General features: G+C 40.9%; 2 protein-coding genes across 10 annotated transcripts in view; one reads left to right on the top strand and one right to left on the bottom strand.

Moving 5' to 3' along the window:
* ZFYVE28 (zinc finger FYVE-type containing 28) overlaps nt 1-12,479 on the bottom strand; it is a 121,097-nt gene extending 108,618 nt beyond the window's left edge. For 2 of the 4 annotated variants that reach the window (XM_015862850.3, XM_015862852.3), the window contains exon 1: nt 12,181-12,468. In XM_015862850.3, the coding sequence (XP_015718336.2) occupies nt 12,181-12,219 (39 nt within the window). In that variant the 5' untranslated portion in view covers nt 12,220-12,468. Of the gene's footprint in view, nt 1-12,180 lie in introns of all 4 variants that reach the window. The other 2 variants (XM_015862851.3, XM_015862849.3) reach the window with 2 other exon arrangements.
* Nucleotides 12,480-12,592: 113 nt separating this feature from the next.
* The window catches only part of CFAP99 (cilia and flagella associated protein 99), a 43,025-nt gene continuing 32,526 nt past the window's right edge, over nt 12,593-23,091 (top strand). For 3 of the 6 annotated variants that reach the window (XR_014945533.1, XM_032444086.2, XM_015862665.3), the window contains exons 1-4: nt 12,717-12,886; nt 13,549-13,676; nt 19,460-19,604; nt 22,359-22,453. Coding sequence is in view for 4 of the 6 variants with exons in the window: in XM_032444086.2 (XP_032299977.1) it covers nt 12,802-12,886; nt 13,549-13,676; nt 19,460-19,604; nt 22,359-22,453 (453 nt within the window). In the remaining 2 variants the exon portion in view is untranslated. The other 3 variants (XR_014945534.1, XM_015862664.3, XM_032444085.2) reach the window with 2 other exon arrangements.

The following is a 23,091-nucleotide window of genomic DNA, read 5'->3' as shown; positions in this document are numbered from 1 at the left end:
AAATAGCGAATCCTTTTAGATGTGTTAGTGTGGTTTTAACATCTATTTAATAATATAGTTTTTACAGAAGGAAGAAAAGGCAATCACAGCCCTCAGACATCACAAGATTCAGCCTTTTCAGGGCCTGGCTTATAAGAATAAGTTGGGGAGTCTGCATTTTTGGAAACACGTCGAGCCTGCTGGACAATGGCCTGAGAATCCTGCTGTAATTGATCCTGCTTTGAGCACAGGGGATGCATCGCACAGTCTGCATAGGTCCCTTCCAGCCTCATCCCTTCTGCAATTCTCTGATGCTTGCTCAGAGCCCAATTGTAAATCTATTTACAATTACAACGTACAAAAAGCTTTGATATAATAGCATCATCAAAGCAGGGCAATTCTGCACAGACATAAAAGAAAAAATTCACATAATTGATTACTTGATACCATTACGCTATTCTGTACCAATCCTTTAAAGACACTGAAGTAACAAAGAAGGTTTCACACAGTGTCACCAATTTAATAAGGCATTACAGGAAGAAAAAATTAAACTGCAGTTGTACATTTAAAATAGCATTCCCCTATGAAAACAAATCACGAGGAGTTTGCAGTTCAGCTGTCTCTTAAGGCAATAAAGACTGCACATTACTCTCCGGCCCAGCTAGGTTGGCTCATAAATTAAACAGGGTCAGGCTGTTCAGCAGCAGATTAGAAGAAACCCAGATGTTTCCAGGAAGGCCATAGCAGTGGCGATGCACTTGGCCATGCTCTTCACCAACCTGACCTGAACCCATGTCCCAGCATGACATCAGATTAGTCTGTTGCTGAATGTGCAACTCATATGATTCATTGGTTACCAAATCCTGGGACAACTGTGATCAGAAGGCAGGAAACCAGGCCTCAAAAAGGCCAATTCTTAAGCTTTTCTCCCCCGTTTATTTAATAGTATTATAATTTGACCACCATACACAACGAATTCCCACATAATTTCCACTGGATGCAGTATTTACTTTTCAGCCTGAACTGCAGTGAACCTACAAAAGCTGCTGGGGATTTTCTTTCCAAGAGAGATACGCTAGGATACAAGGGGTCTAAAACAGTAAGGTTCTAAATACAAAAGGCCTAAAACATGCTAATTATTTTCCCTAAGAATCTGCCATTGTGCTTGAATGGGCCCATAGAGAAGAAGGGCCCAGAAAGCACCTGGATACTTGATTTTTTTGTTTGTTTGCTATATTCATTCCATCAAGCTATCATCAGAAATGTATAAAGCTCATTTCAAAACTAGGAGGCTGCAGAGGGTGCTCCAACACTGCTTACAGCCAATTTCTATTCGATCCCCATATTCCTCAGTATGTCTCTCATCAATTTTTCAGACCTAATTAGAATTTGGAAATAATGCCCTCAAAATACTTTTGAAGGCAGATTAAGATCAGACTTCCCCAAATCCCTGTAAAGAACCCACAGAGAAAAGTGACAGGAATCATAGTACTTAATTTATCCTCAACAAGAGGTATTCTGGGTGAGGAAAAACATCTCTGAGGACAGCATCATGTCACCTTCTTGTAGCACCTGATATATCAAGGACTTGATTGTTCTACATGAATCTAATAGACTGGACAGTGGGGAAAGGGGACACAAAGACAGAAACATAATGCAGTATCATAACCCAATGTGCTTAAGGAAATCTCTTCCCATGTCCCTTAAGAAAACATCCTCCTTAGAAGAAAATGTCTGCGGCTTTGAGAGTAGCTTCTCAGAAATAGCAAAACTCTCCACTGTTTGGGTCACCAAACCACAGGATAAAGCACACAGTGCAGAATGAAGTAACCTGTGAAGATGGTACTCTGCACTTGATGGGAGAGAGTAAAAAATATGGCCTCCGCATACCCCATATATTACATTTGTATTTAGCACTGCAAAGTTTGACTTGCCAGCAATCAAAACGAAGATAAACTTCTTTCAGCCAAAATTATTGTACTTCTCCCCATCCTTACAGTTCTGCTAATCCTTATTCCAGTAAGAGCAAAGTGAAAAATATTACATTATCTGACAATACTGCCATTAAATATATTAATAGTGAATCAACTGATGAAAGTTAAATAGAGGAGAGACTTTTAAAGACTTGGAAATTAATTAAAAATGTTGAATGTGGCTGATTCATCCCTTTACTGGCTCCAAGCTCCAAATTAGCGAGTCCTAAGTTTGACAATTCCTATAACGAACTTGAAACAGAAAACAGATATGCCAAACAGACAATACAGCATTAACTGGATACCTCAGTACCTTCACAATTCCTGTTTAAAAGCACAGCCATCTCAAAGCATCAAGCAGTTCAACTATGCAAAAACGCCATCCTTTCATAGCTCACTGCTTCTGTAGCTTTGCTTTGTGTCTTTGTCACCGCAGTATTACCTACATTAACATTAATACCAGGTCTGTACCTTAATGTCACCTAAAAATAACTTGAGGTGGGCCCGTGTTTTGCACTAAAAACTGAATCACAAGTCCAACTCTTTTAGTTCCACGTGACTTCACCTTGGTTTCAGAGTGCTCCCTTACTACACAAGTCACCACCTTCCATGCAAGAGAAACAGCAATAGAACGGGTGATATTTGAACTAGCAACATCAGTATATCTTTCTTCAGATTACAGATTTCGTTCTACCACTACCTGTTGTGAATTCAAGATGTAAATCATAAAGACTGAAGACACAAAGTCATGGTCTGTACAAGGTAATACAAAGAGCCTGTTGCCACAAAAAAAGAGGTGATCCTGCTGCTCCTCGAGCAGTAAAAGAAAGGAGTCAAACAGCATATAGTAGCAGAGTTATGTTACCAGACTTGTGATATGGAGTAGCTATAAACTGACTCATATTCTGGCACGAGTTTGCAGCAAAGAGGTTCAAAGTTTGAGTTTAATCATTACTGACAATGTTTCATCCAATGCTGCAAAACCTCTGCATCTCAGAACTGCCTCTTAAATGCTGGCATCTAATTCATACCTTATTATACAGTGTTGATAGCATCATTTGGTTGGTTGCCTGCTTTTTTTTTTGCCTCCACAAACCAAGCAAGATGTAACATCTTTCAGTAAGATACCCCACCTCAATGAGAAGTACTTTGCACTTCAGACTGCTGGATAGCTATTGAATAGGCAGACACTCTTCCCCAACCACAAATAACCCAGGGGGTTTACCACCAGGGGGAGATGGGGATGACAAAACAGAGCTGACTGAAGGCACTGGTAGTGAGGCGCCAGTCTGAATGTGCCTAATTAACAGTAGAACATCACCGTTACCTGTCTCCCATACGTTCTCATTTGTAAGCAGGAGCTGGGCAGTGAATCTTAGCATATGGTGACAGTAAGCTGTGCTCCAGACTTTGAATAGCAAAGTACATACAATCTGGTTCTCAGTTTCAGCTGTAAACCATGGCAGCACTGCAATCTTGAAAGGAAAAGTAACATCATATAAAGCTGTGGACAGGAGTAATGATGGATAAGGAATAAAATAATTAAACCCCACAATTTTTTTCTGACTGCTGTGGCTATTAACTTATATTTGGGGAAACTAAACCTTCATGCCTTTTGAAAGCTAGAAAAAAATAATCCTGTTTGGTGTTATAAGAACAAACAGAAGACACACGAGTTGTGGGTCACTCATGACATGGAAGCACAGAGAGAAAGAAAAGCAAAATAAGCCAGAATCACCCTCATGGTACTGCATCACTTGGCCTGCCCTGTAACACAGCTCTGGGCTTCAATTGAAGCTGTGCTTGGCTTTCTTATGCTGAAAGCAATGCTCCCAGCAGCAAGGTCATCTAGTGACTCTTCAGGAACACTCATCAAGAAATATTTGCAGTAATTTGACAGGGTTTATTCTTTTGAAAAAGCATGCATTAATATTTAGTGGGTAAATGTTTTCTCTAATTCAGAAGCTTTTAAAATACTGATCGAGTCAGGTGAACTCAAATAACCATCAGCTCTGCTTCAGGTAGGAAGCAAACAACTAGACAGCAGTTCACTTGTATTTGCTAACATCATAATAACAGATTACCTACACAAGAACATAAGAGATCTCACCCAGGGCACCACATGTCCCTACAGGACCTACACACGTAACCCCACAACCAGCATGTTCCATCTTGAACACACACCAGTCACCACCAAGGGACTGACTACTATTTTCACGTCATCTCTTATGCCTCTAAAATCCAAGGCAAAAGTAATCATGGGAGTAAGATGAGATCTGCTTTATAGCTCTTTATTCTCCTCCTTCTACGTTCTTTTAACTCCATCTTATTCTCATAATCCACCTTGCAACACAGAATGACATCACTTCAATTGCGTCAAGGTACTTCTATATGGCTGTCAACTAAATGAGGTACACTCATCCATCTCTATAAAAACACTTCACAAAAGCATTAAATAACACATTCAGAAGTGCATGTACTCTATCTTCCTGAATCTTGAAGATTAAATAAAAGCAGGTGGTTCTTGCAGGGAATCTGGAAGGCTTTAAAGAAAGCAGTCTGAAATGTTCTAATGCTCCTACTGTACAAATAAGAACTCCAGCAGCTGGAAACAGGAAGGTGAAATGCCTACCAACAGGTCTGTGCTTATAAAAGGAGAATCAGGCAATGAGGCACTGATATGATCCTCTCATCACTCCTAAAAAGACTTGTAAGATAACAAACATCCAAAAGCCAAGTTCAGACAAACATACAAGAACCCTTTCATGCTCAGCTCTATAACATTGCTCAAGTTTCTTCTCAAAACCAATCGGACTGTTCATAATATCTGACGAACTTCAGAATTTCAGGTAAATTTTCCTACATTAGAAGGTTTACAGAGGAAGGTGAAAATTAGAAGAACACCATGTAGAAATGCAGAACACCCTGAACATCTGGTTAGTTCATCTACAACCACCTGTAATTCTCAGAGATCAAAGTGATGGCTGGAATGGCAGGAATTAACACATTCCAGCATAAACATCGTGCCAATTTATTTTCACCTATGCCCCATCCGAAAATATAAAGCACACAACTGGAAAGAGAACATCACCTTCTTTTTCCCACCCTTAAATTTTATCTCAGGTGTTTTTATTCCAAGCACTTTCTTCCACCACCCCACCTTCATCTCTCCCCCTCAACATCCTTTGCCCAATAGCCCCCCTTTCATTCATTCACCCAGCCAGGAGTACATGGAAGTGACACAATGCTCACTGTTATGTTATTCATTCTGAACAGCTATCAAGTGTATAAGGTCCTGTGAAAGTAAAAGAAGGATGATCCTGTAGCCTATAAAGACAGGGCAAAGCAGGGGCAGTCTTCACATGACATTCTCAGAGGTCAGTCTCGCTGCACAATACTATACATAATCAGAGTCTCACTCTAGAATCCTATTTCCCTCTATAACCCAGTTCCTGTCAATTAGTTCTTCAGGGCATTCTGACCTTAAATGATATCAGAAGCATTAACACTCTAAGGAGGAAAATATAGTGAATGTAGAGGAACAGGAATAAGCAGAGCCACCATCAAGAGGATTGGGAACATCATGAATTCCCAGGCTGGGCCCATGGAGGTAATACAAAACTGTTACTAACTATTGGGGAGACAAGAAGAAAATTCCCATAGGCTGCAGAGAACAGACATATAAACTGAATGGAGCAAGCCTGATCCACATCAAATATATAATAAGAGACAGGCTCTCCAGTTTTAGCAGCAAGGCACACTGAGACAAGAAGGCTGGACCCTACTTTGCCCAAACATACAAAGCTCACCTTTTCCTGTATCCTAAACCTACAGCTCTATACAGTGTATCAGAACCTGGGTCACTTAACCTGCTTTACAACATCAGGCAGCTGAGGCTGCTTCAGCAAAGGAAAAACCAAGCTCTGTTACACAGCAATGTCTGCTGCATGCAGGCTGAGTGCTCTGCTTTGTTGACTTGGGATAGCTCTGGCTGAGGGAACTAAATAGCTGCAGCTTGCCTGAAGGGCAGTAGTTCACTTCCAGAATACAAGCATGAGGCCATTAAGCCAGTTATCCCCAGCTGGTAATTTTAGCTACAAAGTATTTGCATATTTTGTACCTTGAAAATGCAAACAAAGACTCATGAGGATGGGTAAGACAGACTCCAATGTAGCAACACCTTCCAGTGAAACAATCAAGCTTGAGAAACTTGCTTTGTCAGATGCACTCCGAAGGCAGGTCAGTTTTCAGACATGAGCCAAACATACCAACTCAGGCTTCAATTCATTTATTTTTAACATGGTTATTTTAAAATAGCTTCACTGAATACATTTTTTAAACGAACGTTGCTTGCAAAACTACCAGCACAGGAGACAGTAACTACTAAAATAACTAAATAAAGCGTGTCAAAGGTGTTTTCATTGCTAGCTTCTTCCAGTTAGCTCAGGAATAAAGAATTCTTTGGGCACTCTAAAATACTTGAGCTTAAGGACTATGGCTCAATGCTGTTTCTTTTCTTTTTTTTTTTTTTCTTTGTATCATCATTCTTCTAAATAACATGGAAGAACATATTGTATTCTAAGTATATATATATAAATGGAAAAGAATTTTTCTCTACAATCTGCTACCGCCACATCAATGCAATCCAAGATGAAGAGCAGAATGGAATCTGCAGGACAAGGAGCACATCGGGTCACACTGATGGACACCTGAAAACACACACGTCACTAGAATGAGGTTCACTTTAAGCACTCATTGCTAGTAGTCATTGTGGCAGCCAGAAGTATAAATGGACTGAAAAATGATTAGATACTAAGGAAGAATGTTCCCAAGCTATTGGATTATAAGGGCACAATCTGTAGCTCAGCACACAACTAAGATGCAGACTACCATAAGCTGAAAAGAAATAAAAGCCCAGGGGACGTATCACTTTCCATTCATCTCGTCTTTTCCCCCAAGGCATCTGTTACAGGACACTGAGAGCCACCAGACATGACACCAGGCTAGATGGACCTTCAGTCTGATAGACTGTAACCCTGCCCACATCAGCCCACATAAGAAGAGTCATTTTGCGAGGTGTATGCATTTCTCTCATATCAAAGTAATCATAGAATCAGCAAGGTTAGAAAAGACCTCCAAGATCACTCAGTCCAACCACCAATATTCCCTCACTAAACCATGACCCTCGGTACAACATCTAAGTGTTGCTTGAACACTTCCATGGACAGTGAATCCACCACCTCCCTAGGCAGCCCACTCCACTACCTGGCCACTCTTTCAGAGAAGAAATTATTCCTAATGCACAACCTCAATCTCCTCTGACACAACTTGAGGCCATTCCCTCCGGTCCCAATCTCAATCCCCTCATTCAGGTTATCAATAAAGCTGGGTTTGACTCTATTCACCACCAAGTAACTAAGTACAGACAAACAAATCTCTTGCAGACAACTGCAACAGTTTACCTACTTGACTTTCTCAGATACAGGTAAACCAAGGCTAAGAAATAATATGACTTGCAATTATTTTAAGTTAGCTACTGAGCTGCAGAACAAACAGCAAAAAATTATTAGTTTCCACACCGGAATTCAAACCACTAGATGGTGCTTTGAAAATGAAGCTGTTCAGCACACAGAACTGTGAAGCCAGAATAACATATGCTGATTTATTGGTTGCCTTCCACAGGATTCCTATCAATACTGCTGATCGCTGCAGTTCAATAGCTGCAGCCTCTGATCAGACAGTAGTAACAAGAAGAATTAAGCAGGTAATTGAGCGAGATCAAAGAGCTGATTTAAAAACAGTGAGCATCTCCAGCGCTGTTTCCCCAGATAGTACAGATTCCTGATCCTTCCAGGTTTGGAAGCCATTAGATGTTAATATACACGTGGCATTAAGTACCAGATTTTGATCACAAACAGCGTGGTGCAGAAACTTGGATTATCATACAGCACCAAATTTGTGCTACTAATCATATTTCTTTCTTTCACTCTTCCTTCAGGTTCTCCTAAGACACTTTTCCTCAAGTCACTCTGGTTCTCTCCCATGAGCAGTAAATATTTCACTTCTAAGATGTACAAGTCACAGCTAAAACAAAATGCTGCTTTCCAACTATTACTCTGTAAACTGCTCCTACCTCTTCCATTCATTCACTCAAAACCTGTCTCAATAATTGCATGGCTACCTCAGCAGCTTCATCTTTTTTATGATGGGCTGAAATGGTGAGAAATGAAAACACAGCTTAAAATAACCCTTCCTACATCTCATTCTACTGAATCAACTTTAAAAGTGTTCTTCACAGTGTGTTAAGCACATCCTTGAGACTAATTTTTACTGTCTTCTCTTCCTCCATAGTTCATATTTCTATTCATCTTCTATATAGAACTTTTTCTTCCCTTCAGAAATCCCTAACATCTTTCCTCCTCCTTCCAAAAAGAAAAATCAATGCTGCCTATTTTTCCTAATATTTATTTCCTATTTCTAAAGTAACTCTGAGAATGCTCCCTAAGCAAGACAACATTCTTAAATGCAACTTTTAAAGCCCAGTACTTACCTGCTCTTAAACAAACAAACAACAAAGCAAACAGCACCACCACCACCACCTTATCCCTGCACAAGGCTGAAGCTCCCAGAAGGTATTTGATTACCTATTTTTTATTGCCACTGGGTCTCCCTTTTCTACGTTAGGCAATGCCTGATGCATGTTCTTCTTTGCACAGCGTCTTCTTCTTAAGTCACCCCAAGCAGAAGGGCTGCTAAAAAACAGCATCAGGCCCCCAGGCTCTTGCCAGCCTGGTGAACACCTGAGTGGGACAAAGCATGCATGAAACAAGGCACTTGCTACCTATAAGCATGAGCTTTGTGCTGAGAACGTAAGGAATTCTTGAACATTTATCACAAGATGTGCCTACTATCACATAGGAAAAGAAGACGAGAGCAAAAAACATAAATAAATAAAACAGGGTGGTGAATGAACAACTGAAATGAAAAAAAGAAATTGAAATCTCAAGAAAAACATATTTCTTGGCTCTTATTGCCCCAAAAGAATAACACAAAAAGTGAGCATCAAAGATGCTGCAGTCTTATACTAAGCAATTAAAATATCTTTAAGTCTTGCTTGGAAACACATTTTCCCCCCTATTCAAATACAGAACAGTTCTTTAAAAATGCTGATAAATCAGAGCTCCGCTCAACACTGACCCCGGTAACAAGTTACCTGCTCTTAGCTCCAGCTATTCTCCAGCCTCAAACAGCAACATTCCTAGGAGTTGCTCTGAATACTTTGGTTATCAAAAGCATTTCATAACTGCACAAAAGCAGCCTGTTCCCATCCTTCTGTGGGATGCTCACATCTGCCTGGGAGCAGGCTCTGACCTAGCACCTGTGGAATGTTCCGACAGCAAAAGGCACAGGATAAGGAGTGACAGGAAATGTTTCTATTCTATCTGTGCTTGTATTCAAACATTTGGATTTAGGAGTCGCCCTTTTTCTCGGAGCAGCAGCTGTGCCAAGGAGGCAGTGGGGTGCCTGCAGCATCCCCAGGCAGTCACAGCACACAGCGTCAGCCCTGAGCTGCTTCCAGTCACTGCTCTGCACCTTCTCCTGGTTCAGAAGTGAACACTAAGTCCTTTCCAAAAGCTCACCACGTTGTTTCCTGTTTGTGGCCCGCAGATTCATCTCACAGAAAGCACTCAGAAATTAGATTGCAACCTACGTAGCACAGGAGTTGGAAAACAAAGCCTCATCTCTCTGCTCTGCCTCTATGATCTCAGCTGAGAGCAGCCTCCTACCAGCTGCGTGCATCATGTCGCTCTTATTTGTTTCACTCTTTGTTTACCTCAACCATCAGCATTAGAGCCGGTTTATTAAATCTGGGTGTCCAGCCATACCTGGAGAGTTAGAACGGGGTGAGACAGCAGGAGAATAACGATGCAGGACAGTCATGCCCCAGCATTAGCCAGGACTTTGCACTTCCCTACACTCACATTTCCTCTCACATCCTCGCTACATTCAAACAGATGCAGCAGTTTCAATGTCAGTGTGTGTCCCGATGCAGGTCCCTGCCTCTTACAGCAACTTGACAATTACACTGATAGCTTTGTAATGACATCCTGCTAAGCAATACCTGCTCTGTTTCATTTCTTAGTCTCCCCTATGTAAAAATATTATTTGAAACAGTTTACACAAATACTTTTGGGATATTGGACTATCAAGTAGTTTTCCCTGGGATCAATTCAGAGCATTTACTGAGCTCTCTGGATGGACTGTGCTGTGAATGCACTGTGCTCTGAGCTCGTCACCTCCTGCTCCTTCCCAATCCCATTCCTCCACTGCCTTTGAAGTTCCCTCTGGATGCCACCAAACAACAAACAACCAGCAATATATGCTGCCATGCAGAAGTCTATTACATGATACCAGCATCTGGAAAGCCTCAAGAGAAGCAGTTTCCTACACATGCAATTGCAGTATCTAACTGATAAAACATACCTGGCACCTGCAGTGCCTAACAAGATTATAATTAAGCAACATCAGTAAAGTCAGACTTGCTTATAAGCTCCCTCCAAGAACTGGAAGTCTCTATACAAGAACTCCTCCATCTCAAACACTACCAAAACACGCCAAGGTTTGAAACATGTCATTGTTATTCATTTAACTACGTTATCCATAAGAATTCAATAGGCAAACAAGGAAAACAAAAACAAGGCTATTTCTGAAAACCACACTATGACACTGAACCACTCTGAACACGAGATTCAAGGCAGCACTTACTGCTCTCAAAACCAACCAGGACCATTTCCAAACAAAGTCTCAGCAGACCACAACTCTGCTTGCACCTCAAGCAGCTCCCTGGAGCAGAATCACAGAATCACAGAATGAGCCAGGTTGGAAGGGACCTCAAGGATCATGTAGTTCCAACCCCCCTGCCTGGCAGGGCCACCAAACATACACCTTTACTACATCAGGTTGCCCAGGGCCCCATCCAACCTGGTCTTGAACACCTCCAAGGACGGGGCATCCACAACCTCCCTGGGCAGCCTGTTCCAGGGCCTAACCACTCTCCTAGTGAAGAACTTCCCCCTAACACCCAACCTAAATCTTCCCTCTTTTAACTTAAAACCATTTCCCCGTGTCCTGCTATTGTCAGCCCTTTCCAAGAGTTTACTCCCCTCCTGGGTGTAAGTTCCCTTCAGGTATTGAAAGGCTGCAATGAGGTCACCGCGCAACCTTCTCTTCTCCAGGCTGAACAAGCCCAACTCCCTCAGCCTGTCCTCATAGGGGAGGTGCTCCAGCCCCCTGATCATCTTCCTGTCCCTCCTCTGGACCCTTTCCAAAATCTCCATGTCTTTTTTGTACTGAGGGCTCCACACCTGGACACAGTACAACAGATGGGGCCTCACAAGAGCCGAGTAGAGAGGGACAATCACCTCCCTATCCCTGCTGACCACCCCTCTCCTGATGGAGCCCAGGATCCCATTTGCTTTCCGGATCAGGAAGGCCCTGCTGCTGCCTGCAGTGCAATGAGATGACAGTGCGAGGTGGGGCCAGCAGCACACAACGGGGTGGGAAGATCCCCAGCACGGCTCAGCCCCATAGAAATAAAGGCATATATTGCCCAGTGCACACACTGGGTACTGAGAGCACCGAGCCCAGCAAGGTACTGCATAGCGCTAAGCAAGTCTTACCATAAAGAGCCAAAATCTCTATTAGAAAGATGATTTACATGAGATCATTCTCCATTATTAAGGTGAAACCCGATCCATTCGGATCCAGAAATCGCGCCCCAAAGCCGCACTTGCAATTCCCCGCACACTTCATTCAGTCACTCAAAGTTCGCCGATAAAAACCCAACAAGTCTTCCAACCTTTCCTGCCATCACTTCACTCCATCCCTCCTCTATTTCCACCTCGTATCTCCGTCACATCACCGCGTCCAACACGCACTGACCGGCTCTTCCTGCCCGCCCCGCCGCCACCAGCTCCGCAGCCTCAGCTCAACTTTTCCCTTTATTTTTCGGGAAAAGGGTGACGGGGCCGATGCTGAGCGCTGCGATGCGGACGGCTGGCGGTGACAGGACAAAATTGAACCGAGCGCTCCATAAGGTGAATCGCCGAGGGGCTGCGGGGCTGCGGGGCTGCTCACAGCCGAGCCCGGCGCCAGGTGCCCGCACAGCGCTCAGCCCCCAGCGACCCCCGGACCCACCCCGTCCCCCCTGACCTCCCCCGCCGCTCACCTTGGGTTTGTAGAGCCACTTTCGGAACCTGTTCATCATCCCCGCTGCCGCTCGGAGCGCGCCGCCCGCCGGCTGCGGCCACAGGGGCCCCGTGGGCTGCTCGTGGAGCGGGGCGAGTCCTGCTGTTCTCCACAAGGCTGCTCCTCCCGGCCCGGCCGAACGAAGGCTGCGCTCCGCCGCCTCAGCGCAGCGACCGGCCGCCGGCACCGGCAGCACGGAGCGCTCGGCGCCTCAATGCCCGCCCCCAAAACATTGCGCGCATTGCCCGCCCGCACAACAGCAGCGCCCGCTCTGCGCATGCGCGGGGGCTGGGCCACGCTGCCACTCAGCACCGCCCACTGACACCTTGACCAATCAGAGCGCGGCTGGGGGCGGCCTGCAGAGCGCTCGCCCCGCCTACTGAACCGCTCATTTGCGTAACACGAGGAGGGGTGCGGGACTACATCCTCCAGCGTGCCGCGCGGCGAACCGGAGGTGGCATGCGGAGCGCGTCGGCGCGGGGGATGCCGGGATTTGTAGTCTTCTTCCTATGAGCGATGCTGAGCGTGTTGCGCTCAGGACGCCGAGCCTGTTTGTCACAGCTGAGCTTGTCTGAGCGCGTAGCGTTCACTGCTAGGCCTAATGATCAGCGCGAGAGCAGAGCGCAGCCTAACTGCGTTGCTCAGCAACGGCGGCAAACAATGTCCGCCATCTTTCCTCCTGCCGGGTAGTTCTTCACGGCACTGAGGAGCTGCGGGTGGGACCGTGGAGGTGTGAGGGGCTGTAATGGCGGGGTGTGAGGGGGGACCTCATTGCAGCCTTTCAATACATGAAGGGAACTTACTCCCAGGAGGGGAGTAAACTCTTGGAAAGGGCTGACAATAGCAGGACACGGGGAAATGGTTTTAAGTTAAAAGAGGGAAGATTTAGGTTGGATGTTAGGGGGAAGTTCTTCACTAGGAGAGTGGTTAGGCCCTGGAACAGGCTGCCCAGGGAGGTTGTGGATGCCCCGTCCTTGGAGGTGTTCAAGGCCAGGTTGGACGGGGCCCTGGGCAACCTGATCTAGTAAAGGTGTATGTTTGGTGGCCCTGCCAGGCAGGGGGGTTGGAACTACATGATCCTTGAGGTCCCTTCCAACCCGGGTCATTCTGTGATTCTGTGATCCTGAGCTATTTGCAAAATAAAAAATATGTAATTATCTCTTGTATTTTATTGACATTTCTACAGTTTTCTTATTTCTTCCAGTTGTGAATAACTGTGATTTTTGAAAGCTTGACCTAAATGTTCTCTTGTACATGACTTCAGTGTGTTTCCTCTATGAGCCTATCAACATACATTATGCTACAACTGAAGAAGGCATGAAAAATTAATCATCTTCTATATTTATAGGATTCTCCATGGTGAAGATGGCCAGCCACGGGAAACATATTACGATAATAATCCAACAGCTTAACAAATTTAACCCAGAAAATCAGAACATGGACGATTTCTTGGAGGAATCAGCCAAGATGCTGCAGGTACATTGAGTTTCAGCTCATTTTACACAGTTTGCAACTTTTTAGTGAATTGTTTTAAATATGAAGTTATCAGTTTTCTAACATGCTCTTGTAGCTTTCCTAGACTTTTCTTACAGTATTGACATTTTTCATTCATTATTTTAAGCCCAAATTTCTTGTAGTTATCACCAGAAAAGAGGCAAGTAAAAAGATCAGGAGAGTTGAGTAACTGCTTGGGTAGCAGCTAAAGATGGGGGAACAATGTCCTAAAATGAACCTGACAGTTACAGGGAAAGTTCCATTTCTAAACTGTTTTATAATTTTCTTTCTCCTTTTCTCCTTCCAAATGAAAGTTCCTGTCAGCACCAGGAAGCACAGTTTAGAATATGACTCACAGGATCAAGTATTCTTGCTTTGAGGACATAAGTGATTGTCACAGCAGTGGGATGGAAGGCAAATGGCAGTAAACTGACTACCTCGTTTTGATCTAATACTGCAAGTAACCAGACCAAGATTTGCCAATCGGTAGCTACACTGCCTGAAGTAGTTCCCGTCCTTTACTTTTACATGCTCTGTCATCTTTTCCCATCTCTTTGTCCTTAGTGACACCCTGACTTCAGCTGATGCAGCCAGTGGATTGAATCAGCTTTAAAAAATCATGAAGACATTGGTACTATTAGCCTATTGTTGCCTGTATGTGCTGTGTACTAACAAACTACATTGACAGAACTGATTCTGTACTGCTGTGTAGCTCGATTACTCATTTCCACTTCTGGCAATGAAGTCTAACGTGCTGCTATTCCATGTAATTAATTTCTTTTGTATTCATTCTGCATAAGTGACTACAGGGATATAAAACTTCAGAGGTCTCATATGGAGACCACAGGTAGAGGTGTTGAATCCATTCACATTTCTTGACCATTTGCTTTCTTAAACAGTTTCCAGTTAGGCACCTATTTTCTGCCTCTTGCACTGTACTGGCATAACTCTTTATGCATTCATGTGTTGAATTACATCAGGGAACTAATCCAGTTTGAAAATAATCATTTTTCACTGAGCAAAGACTGGGTAAATTCAGCTAAATTCACTGCTGCCAAAATAAATACTTGTAAAAATTAATATTCAGAGCATCGCTCTTCTCAGCCCAGGAGAGGTGACATAAAGACAAAGAAGCAGTAACTCCATTAGAAAATCGTGGATGTTAGGCTTCTTATTAAACTCTTTCAGATGGAGGAGAAAACAGAGCATAGCTGATGTCAGTGATAAGGCAAAAACCTTTCTCTGGGATAGCTTAAAACATTCTATATCAGCTCACTTGCTACATTATATTTTTGCTGGGAATTTATCCAACAAAATAAAATCTTTTTATACGGAATTCAGCTTTAGTAAATATTTCTGAACCAAACAGGTGATTATGATTTCTCATGGAAAATTCATTTGACTTCTTTCTGTGAAATAGAAAATTTCATAATAGGTTTGTGATCCCCAAAATATTGCGGTGTTTTTGTACATATGATCTCCAGGCTTGGCCACTTACCACTTAGGATTAATGACTTCAGTAGGAACTTCCTCTAATTAGAATCCTGACTAAGGCCATCACTTCAAACCGCACACAGTTAGAGCCTTTATGACTCATGGTAGGAGCATTACACTTTGCAAACCTAACATTGTGAACTACAGGCCAGACAAAAATCATCAGATTTCAAAAGTACTAATCCATATGATGACAAGACACAGCCCTTTATTCAGTTAAGTGGGTATCAAGTGAATCAGACTTGACTTCTCAACAAGTTACTACTTTCTACTCTATTAGACTTTTTTATTTGATTGAATAGAATAGGACTTGAGGAAATGGCTGCAAGTTGTACCAGAAGAGGTTTAGATTAGACATAAGAAGGAACTTTTTCTCGCAGAGAGTGGTCAGGCATTGGAATAGCTGCCCAGGGAGGTGGTGGAGTCACCATCCCTGACAGTGTTCAAGAGGCATCTGGATGAGGAGCTCTGAGAGATGGTTTAGTGGCCTGTGGTAGCAACGGTAATGGGAGAACAGTTGGACTAGGTGATCTTATAGCTCCTTTCCAACCTTGTGATCCTATGATTCTATGAAATAGTTTTCCATCTCCTGGGAGAATAATATTTTCTTTCAGAATGAAGTAGGTTTGAGGAGCAATGTAGAGCTCATAGTAGCTGAAGTTAATCTAGTTCCAGCACCTCAGGGTGCACAGGTGTCATCCAAACCAGCCTTGAGCACCTCCAGGGATGGGTCATCAACAGCTTCTCTGGTCAACCTATTGCAATGTTTTACCACTCTCTGAATAAAAAATTTCCTTCTGGCATCTAATCTAACTCTCCCTTTTTTTTTAGTTTAAAGCCATTCCTCCATATATATATATATATATATATATATATAAAACACTGTGTACTTTTCATTCATAAGGTGAATATGTTCTAAATAAATTTCTCAGGTTAGAAAACCAAAGTTTTGAGAGAGATCATAATGTCTCCAAGGCCACTCAGGAAGCAAGAGAGAAAGGTCTGTTCCAGTCTCATTTCCCTCTTGCAGCTCCTAATTCGTGTTTCTGTGAACAAGTGGAGTAAGGGACCTCACTCATTATTAGCCTTCTGTTTTTAGAGTAAAACAAATGAAAGCACTTGGTTTCTTCTTATTAGAATGTTATGATAAAAGTTAGTCTAGAGGAAATTCTGAGTTCATTTCCATATATTTTATTTCTGCATCATATTAATTTTATGCCATGAAAAGAATTTACGTTGATTGTTCCCAGTATATTCCCACATGTGATTTTCTTCCAGGAAAGAAATTACACTTTGACTTGCAATTTGGCTATTTACAATCTTTGTGTTTATTGCACTGTATGTTATAATGCTTGGAACATAATATTGGACTTGTTTTTCACTGGGAATATTTTGAAGAACGTGGGTTCCTTCGTTACGTGATGTGTGATTCCTAGTTGCAGCAGGCCAGCCTTCACCTTTGATCTCAAAGAGTCTGTTATGGCCTTAAAAACTCATAAAAACAAATAGTAAGTACATATAAATGCTCTTGTTCCAGTGTTGTGACCTCGCTGATATTAAAACAGAGTTCAATTTGAATTGCCTGGAAAACACATTTACTTAATTATTTAAATCTATCTTGATTCTTTAAATCATGGATACTCACATTCAAAACTACATGTTTATTTCTGTTATTCCTTGTTTGAATGCAAACACTGCTTCTCTTTATCTTCTTAAATGCTTTTTAATACTCTTCCCATCAGATTGATGCCCTCCAGATAATAGCTCCATTTTTGTTTATTAAAGCCCCTTCTTTTTATTAAATATCTTCAATTAAATCTATTAAAAATGATCCGCATCCATAGAGATCCTTCATCAAGTGTATTTTACATAAGGACAGATTTTATAGGGCTTTCAGTAAAAATGGACTGCTTCCATTCATTTTGAAGGGAAAAAAGTTTTGCATCAAACTGAATCATCCCAGGCAGTTTTTCTTCCAACTGACAGTTAGAATCAAGATTTTGCTCTGATAACAAGAGGCATGCTCTAGTACAGAAAATATCATGCAATGTTTGTGCCTTTCTCTATGTAAATACTTTGTTTTCAGTGGAATTATTTGCTTTAATTAGAATTGCAATATCAGGCCCATCATATGACCATTACAAACCCCACCTACTGAAAAGCTTACTTCTGTAAAATCAGAATAGCCACTCCATATTCACTGTTCTGCTCCTTTATTCCTCTGACATGGATAGCAAGAGGAACCTGTTTTTGAGCTTTCCATTTGCAAGAACATGGTGTAATTTGGCATTACTCTTCATCGTTCTCATTTGTGTTGGTTCAGCCTGTATGTCTCACACATGCCCACTCAACTGTGAGTAAAATCTCCAAATGTCAAATGTCATTGGTTTATTTTTTGAGAGGAAAATAATTTAATGGAAGATTATTTTGATAAATGTGGTGGAAAAAAGTCCTACTAAATTGAATGGATCTTGTTTGTATTATCAGTTACTGATACAGATGCATGTTATGATCTTTCTAAGAAAAGGATGGCATCTGATTTTTCTGCAACATCCTGCTCATGTAATTTAATAAGTACAAGGGAAAATAGCCTTAACTGTACCTCTTTGAGATGATCGGCAGTGTTACGTGAAAATACTAGCTGGTGTCTGCAACATAGACTGTAAATAGTAGAAGCAATGTATTCTCCTATTTGTATCCTAATATCCTAGGACGTTTTTTCCCTATTGAAATGGCTAGAAGAATTTTCACTTACTGCAGGGTTGAAAGAGGGACTCAGTTTTGGCTGATCCAAATCCCAGTAAAGTCAGTAGGGATATTTTCTTTCATTTTCATGGCATTTTGATTAGACCCCTTGAGAGGACTAGCACTGATATCTGAAGTGCTGTAAATTAATCAGACAGCATCTGCAAAACATGCATATTCTGCCTAGAAGTAGGCAAGATCAGTACATGCTATTACACAGTTCTCTCAGGAGGTGAAAGCTATTTTATCTTTTCATCAAATATTATCTTCTTCCTTAAATGTTTGTTTCACCTTAAAATAAATCCTTATCCCGAGGAGTCTCAAGCATGGCATGGCTGATGTTCCTTCCCTTCCTTCTCTCCAGAAAGAAGAACTTTTCTTTCTTTCCTTACCAATCCTTTTCTGACCTCCCCTAAACAGCTCATATTTATTATCATGCACCCACACTGGAAAGGCTTGTTTTCTGCAGGTACTTCTCCATTTAATTCATGATATTTCTTGTACTAACAAATTTTGAAAGCTGTTTGTGTTCACAGATCCTATGCTTGAGCTTTCTTACACATTCTCTTCTGCTCTCGAGGCAACTTGACCTGTTCCCAGCCACAGCTAAGTGTCAAGGAGCAGGGAAAATATGCCCCCAGAAGCAGACTAAGGGCATTAGGAGTCTCTCAAAAGGCAGAGATAATGCCAGTCAGCACATACTCCTAATATGAGTCAGTCAATCTCATGCACAGCCAGGATCCTTCTTTTTCAACTTAAACACTGGGGAATCAGGAAAACTGAAATTCAATGTCATACAGAGAATGTGTTCAGATATTTTTTATGAGAATGACATTGTGGACACACATTACAAAGTATTACTTACATCCAGTACAGACATTACTCAACACTGTGATATATAGGCTTCCAAACATTAAAGAAATAGAACTATCCAGTATTCATCTACTATAAGCTTACTGTGCTTTACACAACAAAACAGATAATAATAAACTAATATTTGAGATAGAGAGGTTGTTTCTGGCAGCATATTGCTCAAGGTTTATTGTCTTTGATAAATTTCAGTGAGTGCAATAAAAAGATGATAGCTGCATGTTATTTTCACCTGTAAATTATCTGGCCCTTCTCATGCTGGAGTACTCACGAGAGATGCTTGCAAAGCTAACCAACTAGTAACTGAGGGGAAAGCAGTTGAAGGGTAATTGAGAAGGTAAAAGCATGGCCTGATGAACAGTAGAAAGACAAAAATTGTAGCATTAATGGATTTTTTTCCTGTTGCTACCAATAAGTTTGTGTTATCTGGGGAAAATCTCTTACCAAATCTGTACTGCAGTTCCTAGATTTACAAAATCTTTCCCAAAAAGGAATCTCTTTAACAGATGTGATTGATGTCTGTGATGTGACAGCCCTCTGAGCTGGTCAATGTTTGTGTTTTTCAGTTACCTCAAAACGGTCGTACTTCTTTTTATACACAACTAACGTTTGATTTCCAGAAAACATTAATCATTATCAATTTTGTGTCTCTATAGACTCTTAATGTGGCAGAAGATAAATTTGTATTGGAAACACTAGCTGGATGCATAGAATACAAATCCTTGCTGGATGTAGTAGTCAATGCCTTTTTTGCTCGCGATGGGAGATACTGTCTGATTTCTGAGCGTAATCTCTATATAGGTAAGCTTTCCTCAAAACAGCAAATATGTTTAATACAGATCTTTAAAAAACATTATTTTATTAGTTCAGGTCTTATTATTGCATTTGAAGTGTTGTCATTGTGCTCAGTGCAGTATGAAATACAGGATCGTTTCCAATAGCCCAGTGTTGTAATGTCTAAATCCTGAAATTGTTATTTAGTTTGGGTTCTCACAGGTAACAGCTGGATATTTACCTGAGAAAACTCAGTAGAGTATGCCTAAAGATTAGGTTAATTGTAATGTACAGGCTGGAAATAACATCACTGATTAGAAGTATCTTGAGAGCTCATTGTTTTCTTTATTGTTTTCTATGCAATTCAATACCCTTGCCATTCAGACATGAAGCTGTATAATAGAGCTCTGTCTGTTGAGGAGTACAGCATGTCTCGCAGTATAAGAAGCCATTGCTTCCATCCATATTAGTTTCTACATCATCAGTCATCACACTATAGATAGACTTATGTCTTATCTCCATATGTTAGCTCATTTTCAATTACCTTACACTAATTACTAGATCAAAATCAGTTATAATGCAACTGTATCTGATAGAATGAGGTAGTTAGCTATGTTATTTCAGGCATTGAGAAGTATTAAAAAGTTATCTTTTACGTATTTTTACGCTATGCATGTATTTAATACAGACACATTTATGCTGAGTTATGAAGTTCCTAAAAGAACTGGAATAATGAATTGCACTGGCATTGGTTCTCTGAGTCTTTTGGGGGTACTTTGTAATGTCCAGACTATTTCATTCAAAATGATTGAAAATATTAAAACACAGCTAACAGAAGCACATCTACATTTTATGTTTTAAAGGTTATTTCATTTTTACTTTAATTCTGGCTGCTTCTGTCACAGTCCCAGGAAAGACTTGCAAGTCTAAATCAAGTAACAACCTAAAGGGAACGTCAGGGACAAAATTCATAGAAGATTGAGTTTATTCTAAATGGTAATGCTTCATTGTCTCCGTTTCTCCAAAGCCTTGTTTTTCAGTGTCTGGATCACGTAAATTATACCTTTAAGCTGAGTGTTGCTATAATTGGATTGTCAGGACTGGTCCACTCAAAAGCCTCCATTAATCATAGACAAAGGGGAGATCCCAGAAGATATTCCCTTATCAACAAGTTGAGAGTCTAAGGTCATTGGCTTATATTTTTTTAAGCGGCTTGTGATTCCCTTTGCCAAGCTGCATTGACACTTAAATGATCAAAGCTGCTTATAAAGGCTGTTGCTATGTGTGAGCAGATTTGAATTTAATAAAGCTTGTAGGAGATAAATGTATATTCTACTAAGACTGCTTAAATATGTTGCTATGCTAAAGCACAAGATTGAAGCCTAATGATACACTGAGTTGGTTGCAGCATATTGGTTAGAATTTATTGGTATGGTGGCAACTAAAATACTGCAGTGCGAGTGAAGTCTTATTGATGCAAGTGAATATGGTGAAATAAAAGCTGATACAGGAGCTTGTGAACTTTGCAGGCCCATTGAAATCTCAAAGAACTGATTCCTCCTGTATCAAACTGCACACATGCCATGAGAGAATTAGATTTGGACTTCTCAGAGAATCCCACAATTCAAAAGTTTGCTTGAATTATAATTTAGAATGAAAACAAAAAATGCAATATCTACGCAAAATAAATACGCACTTGCAAATAAAAGGGAAATGAAAGACTAGAATGTTTATGTTTAAAATTTTTGTTTTGTACAGTAAACTATGGTTTGGGAATAACTATCCTCTAAAAATATTAAAAACAGAATATGTTGAAAAATCCACTATCAGAACTTTTGTTTAGTCTCTTTTCCTTTAAATTTTGCCAGAATGACCTTTCTTATACTGAAAATGTTCGCTGCATCGCAAGAGAGCTGTTTATAACAATTTAATTCTTTCAGCAACTTTTCAGTCGTGCCTCTCCGGAGCCATTTGACTCCTGATATCCCTGCCTTATTGCCAGATTGACAGGGAGTTTCACTGATTATGAAAACAATATGCATATACTTGGTGTACTGGATGGTACAACTGCCCAAAGAAATGGGATGCCCTTATCACTGGCCTCCCATTCTCACCCCCATGAGTTAGAACAAACTTTTAGCCACCATCCGGCAAACAGATAATAAACCTGTTTCAGGTTAAAATCCACAATCTGATTCACCTTGGCTGTGTGTATGATGTACTTGCCTGAGAGAAGAAATGCCAGCAAGGAGAGAATGGGAACAAGCATTTAGAGGCTGGCAGAGCTGCTTATTTTAGCAATGAGGATGACATAATGAAATGTCTGCAAAATCAAGGCAAGATCTTAGAAGATTCCAAATTCTGCACTAGCACATCTCCCAGCTTTGCAGATATTTGCAGGTACCAGGAGGACCCCTATCTTGGATACTTTTTGCATAGCTACTCTTGTTTTACATTTTCAGTGTAAGTGGGTAACTGTTACAATTTTTGTATTAAATTGTATATTAATTCTTCATAAAGCTGTAAATTTATGCTAGCTTAGATCTAACTCAAAAAGAACATAACTGATTTATATGAACCATAACATAGTCACAATGCAAATAATAAGCATAAGGTGAGTATTGTAACTTTCCTTTTACAATTTCTCACTGTCAAGCACTATATTGCCCAGTTAGAAAAGCAACATTGATGAGTTATATATGATTAAAGTCCTAGAGGATGCTGAGTAGTGGATATATCAGACTTCCCTGTTGCATTTTAAATATGTTTCTCTTTTGACAGTTATTTGCTATTTGGCGACTTTTCAACTAGAAGAGCTTGGTCTTCAGCACTTCAGCAGAATTGTGAAATCTCTAGACACTGTAAAAATGCATAAGGTAATAAAAGTACAATTTTTTCTTCACTAATTAGTGTTTTCTTCATTGTAATCGGTTAATCAGATAATTTCAACTTTCAGAATAATTTAAATTGAGAAATTAGTTTTCAGTTTAAATTCAGCAATTAAATGGAAATTATTATTCTGTTATCCTTGAAATCTTGAGTTTCTGTACTTAGGCAGCAACTACCTCATATTCAGTCACAGATTTTTTATCATCTGAGGAAGTAGAATAATCCCATGATCTACAGTTCACATGATTTACAGTTGTCATTCTGGCTCACTCTTGGATCTGCTTGCATTCCATCTTTAACTTCAGGCAGTAGATAAAGTTTTTGCCATGCACGATGAATCTCTTAATGCCAATTTGTATTCTGTTTTTCCCTGAGCAACCCACTGCCACTTTGATGATTAATCCTACTGCCTTTCTAATGCTTTTCCCCTTTTCCAGAGCTTCTAGTTTGGAGTTATGCATGTACCAATTACATCATTACAAAATATATACAACTGACAATTGCATTGCTGCCAAATAGAAAGCATGGCAACAAAATTCTGCCTGCCTTTTTCTCCCTACTCATCAGTTTGGGTTTCTCTCCTCTACTTGTTTGCTAGTTCTCATGAAAGTTATAAAAGTGTAAA

Source organism: Coturnix japonica, chromosome 4, assembly GCF_054131305.1.
Source record: "Coturnix japonica strain WE chromosome 4, WE-NBRP24, whole genome shotgun sequence".
Classification (NCBI taxonomy): Eukaryota; Metazoa; Chordata; class Aves; order Galliformes; family Phasianidae; genus Coturnix; species Coturnix japonica.
Note: the sequence above shows the minus strand (reverse complement) of the source record. Positions and strands in the feature narration are given on the sequence as shown.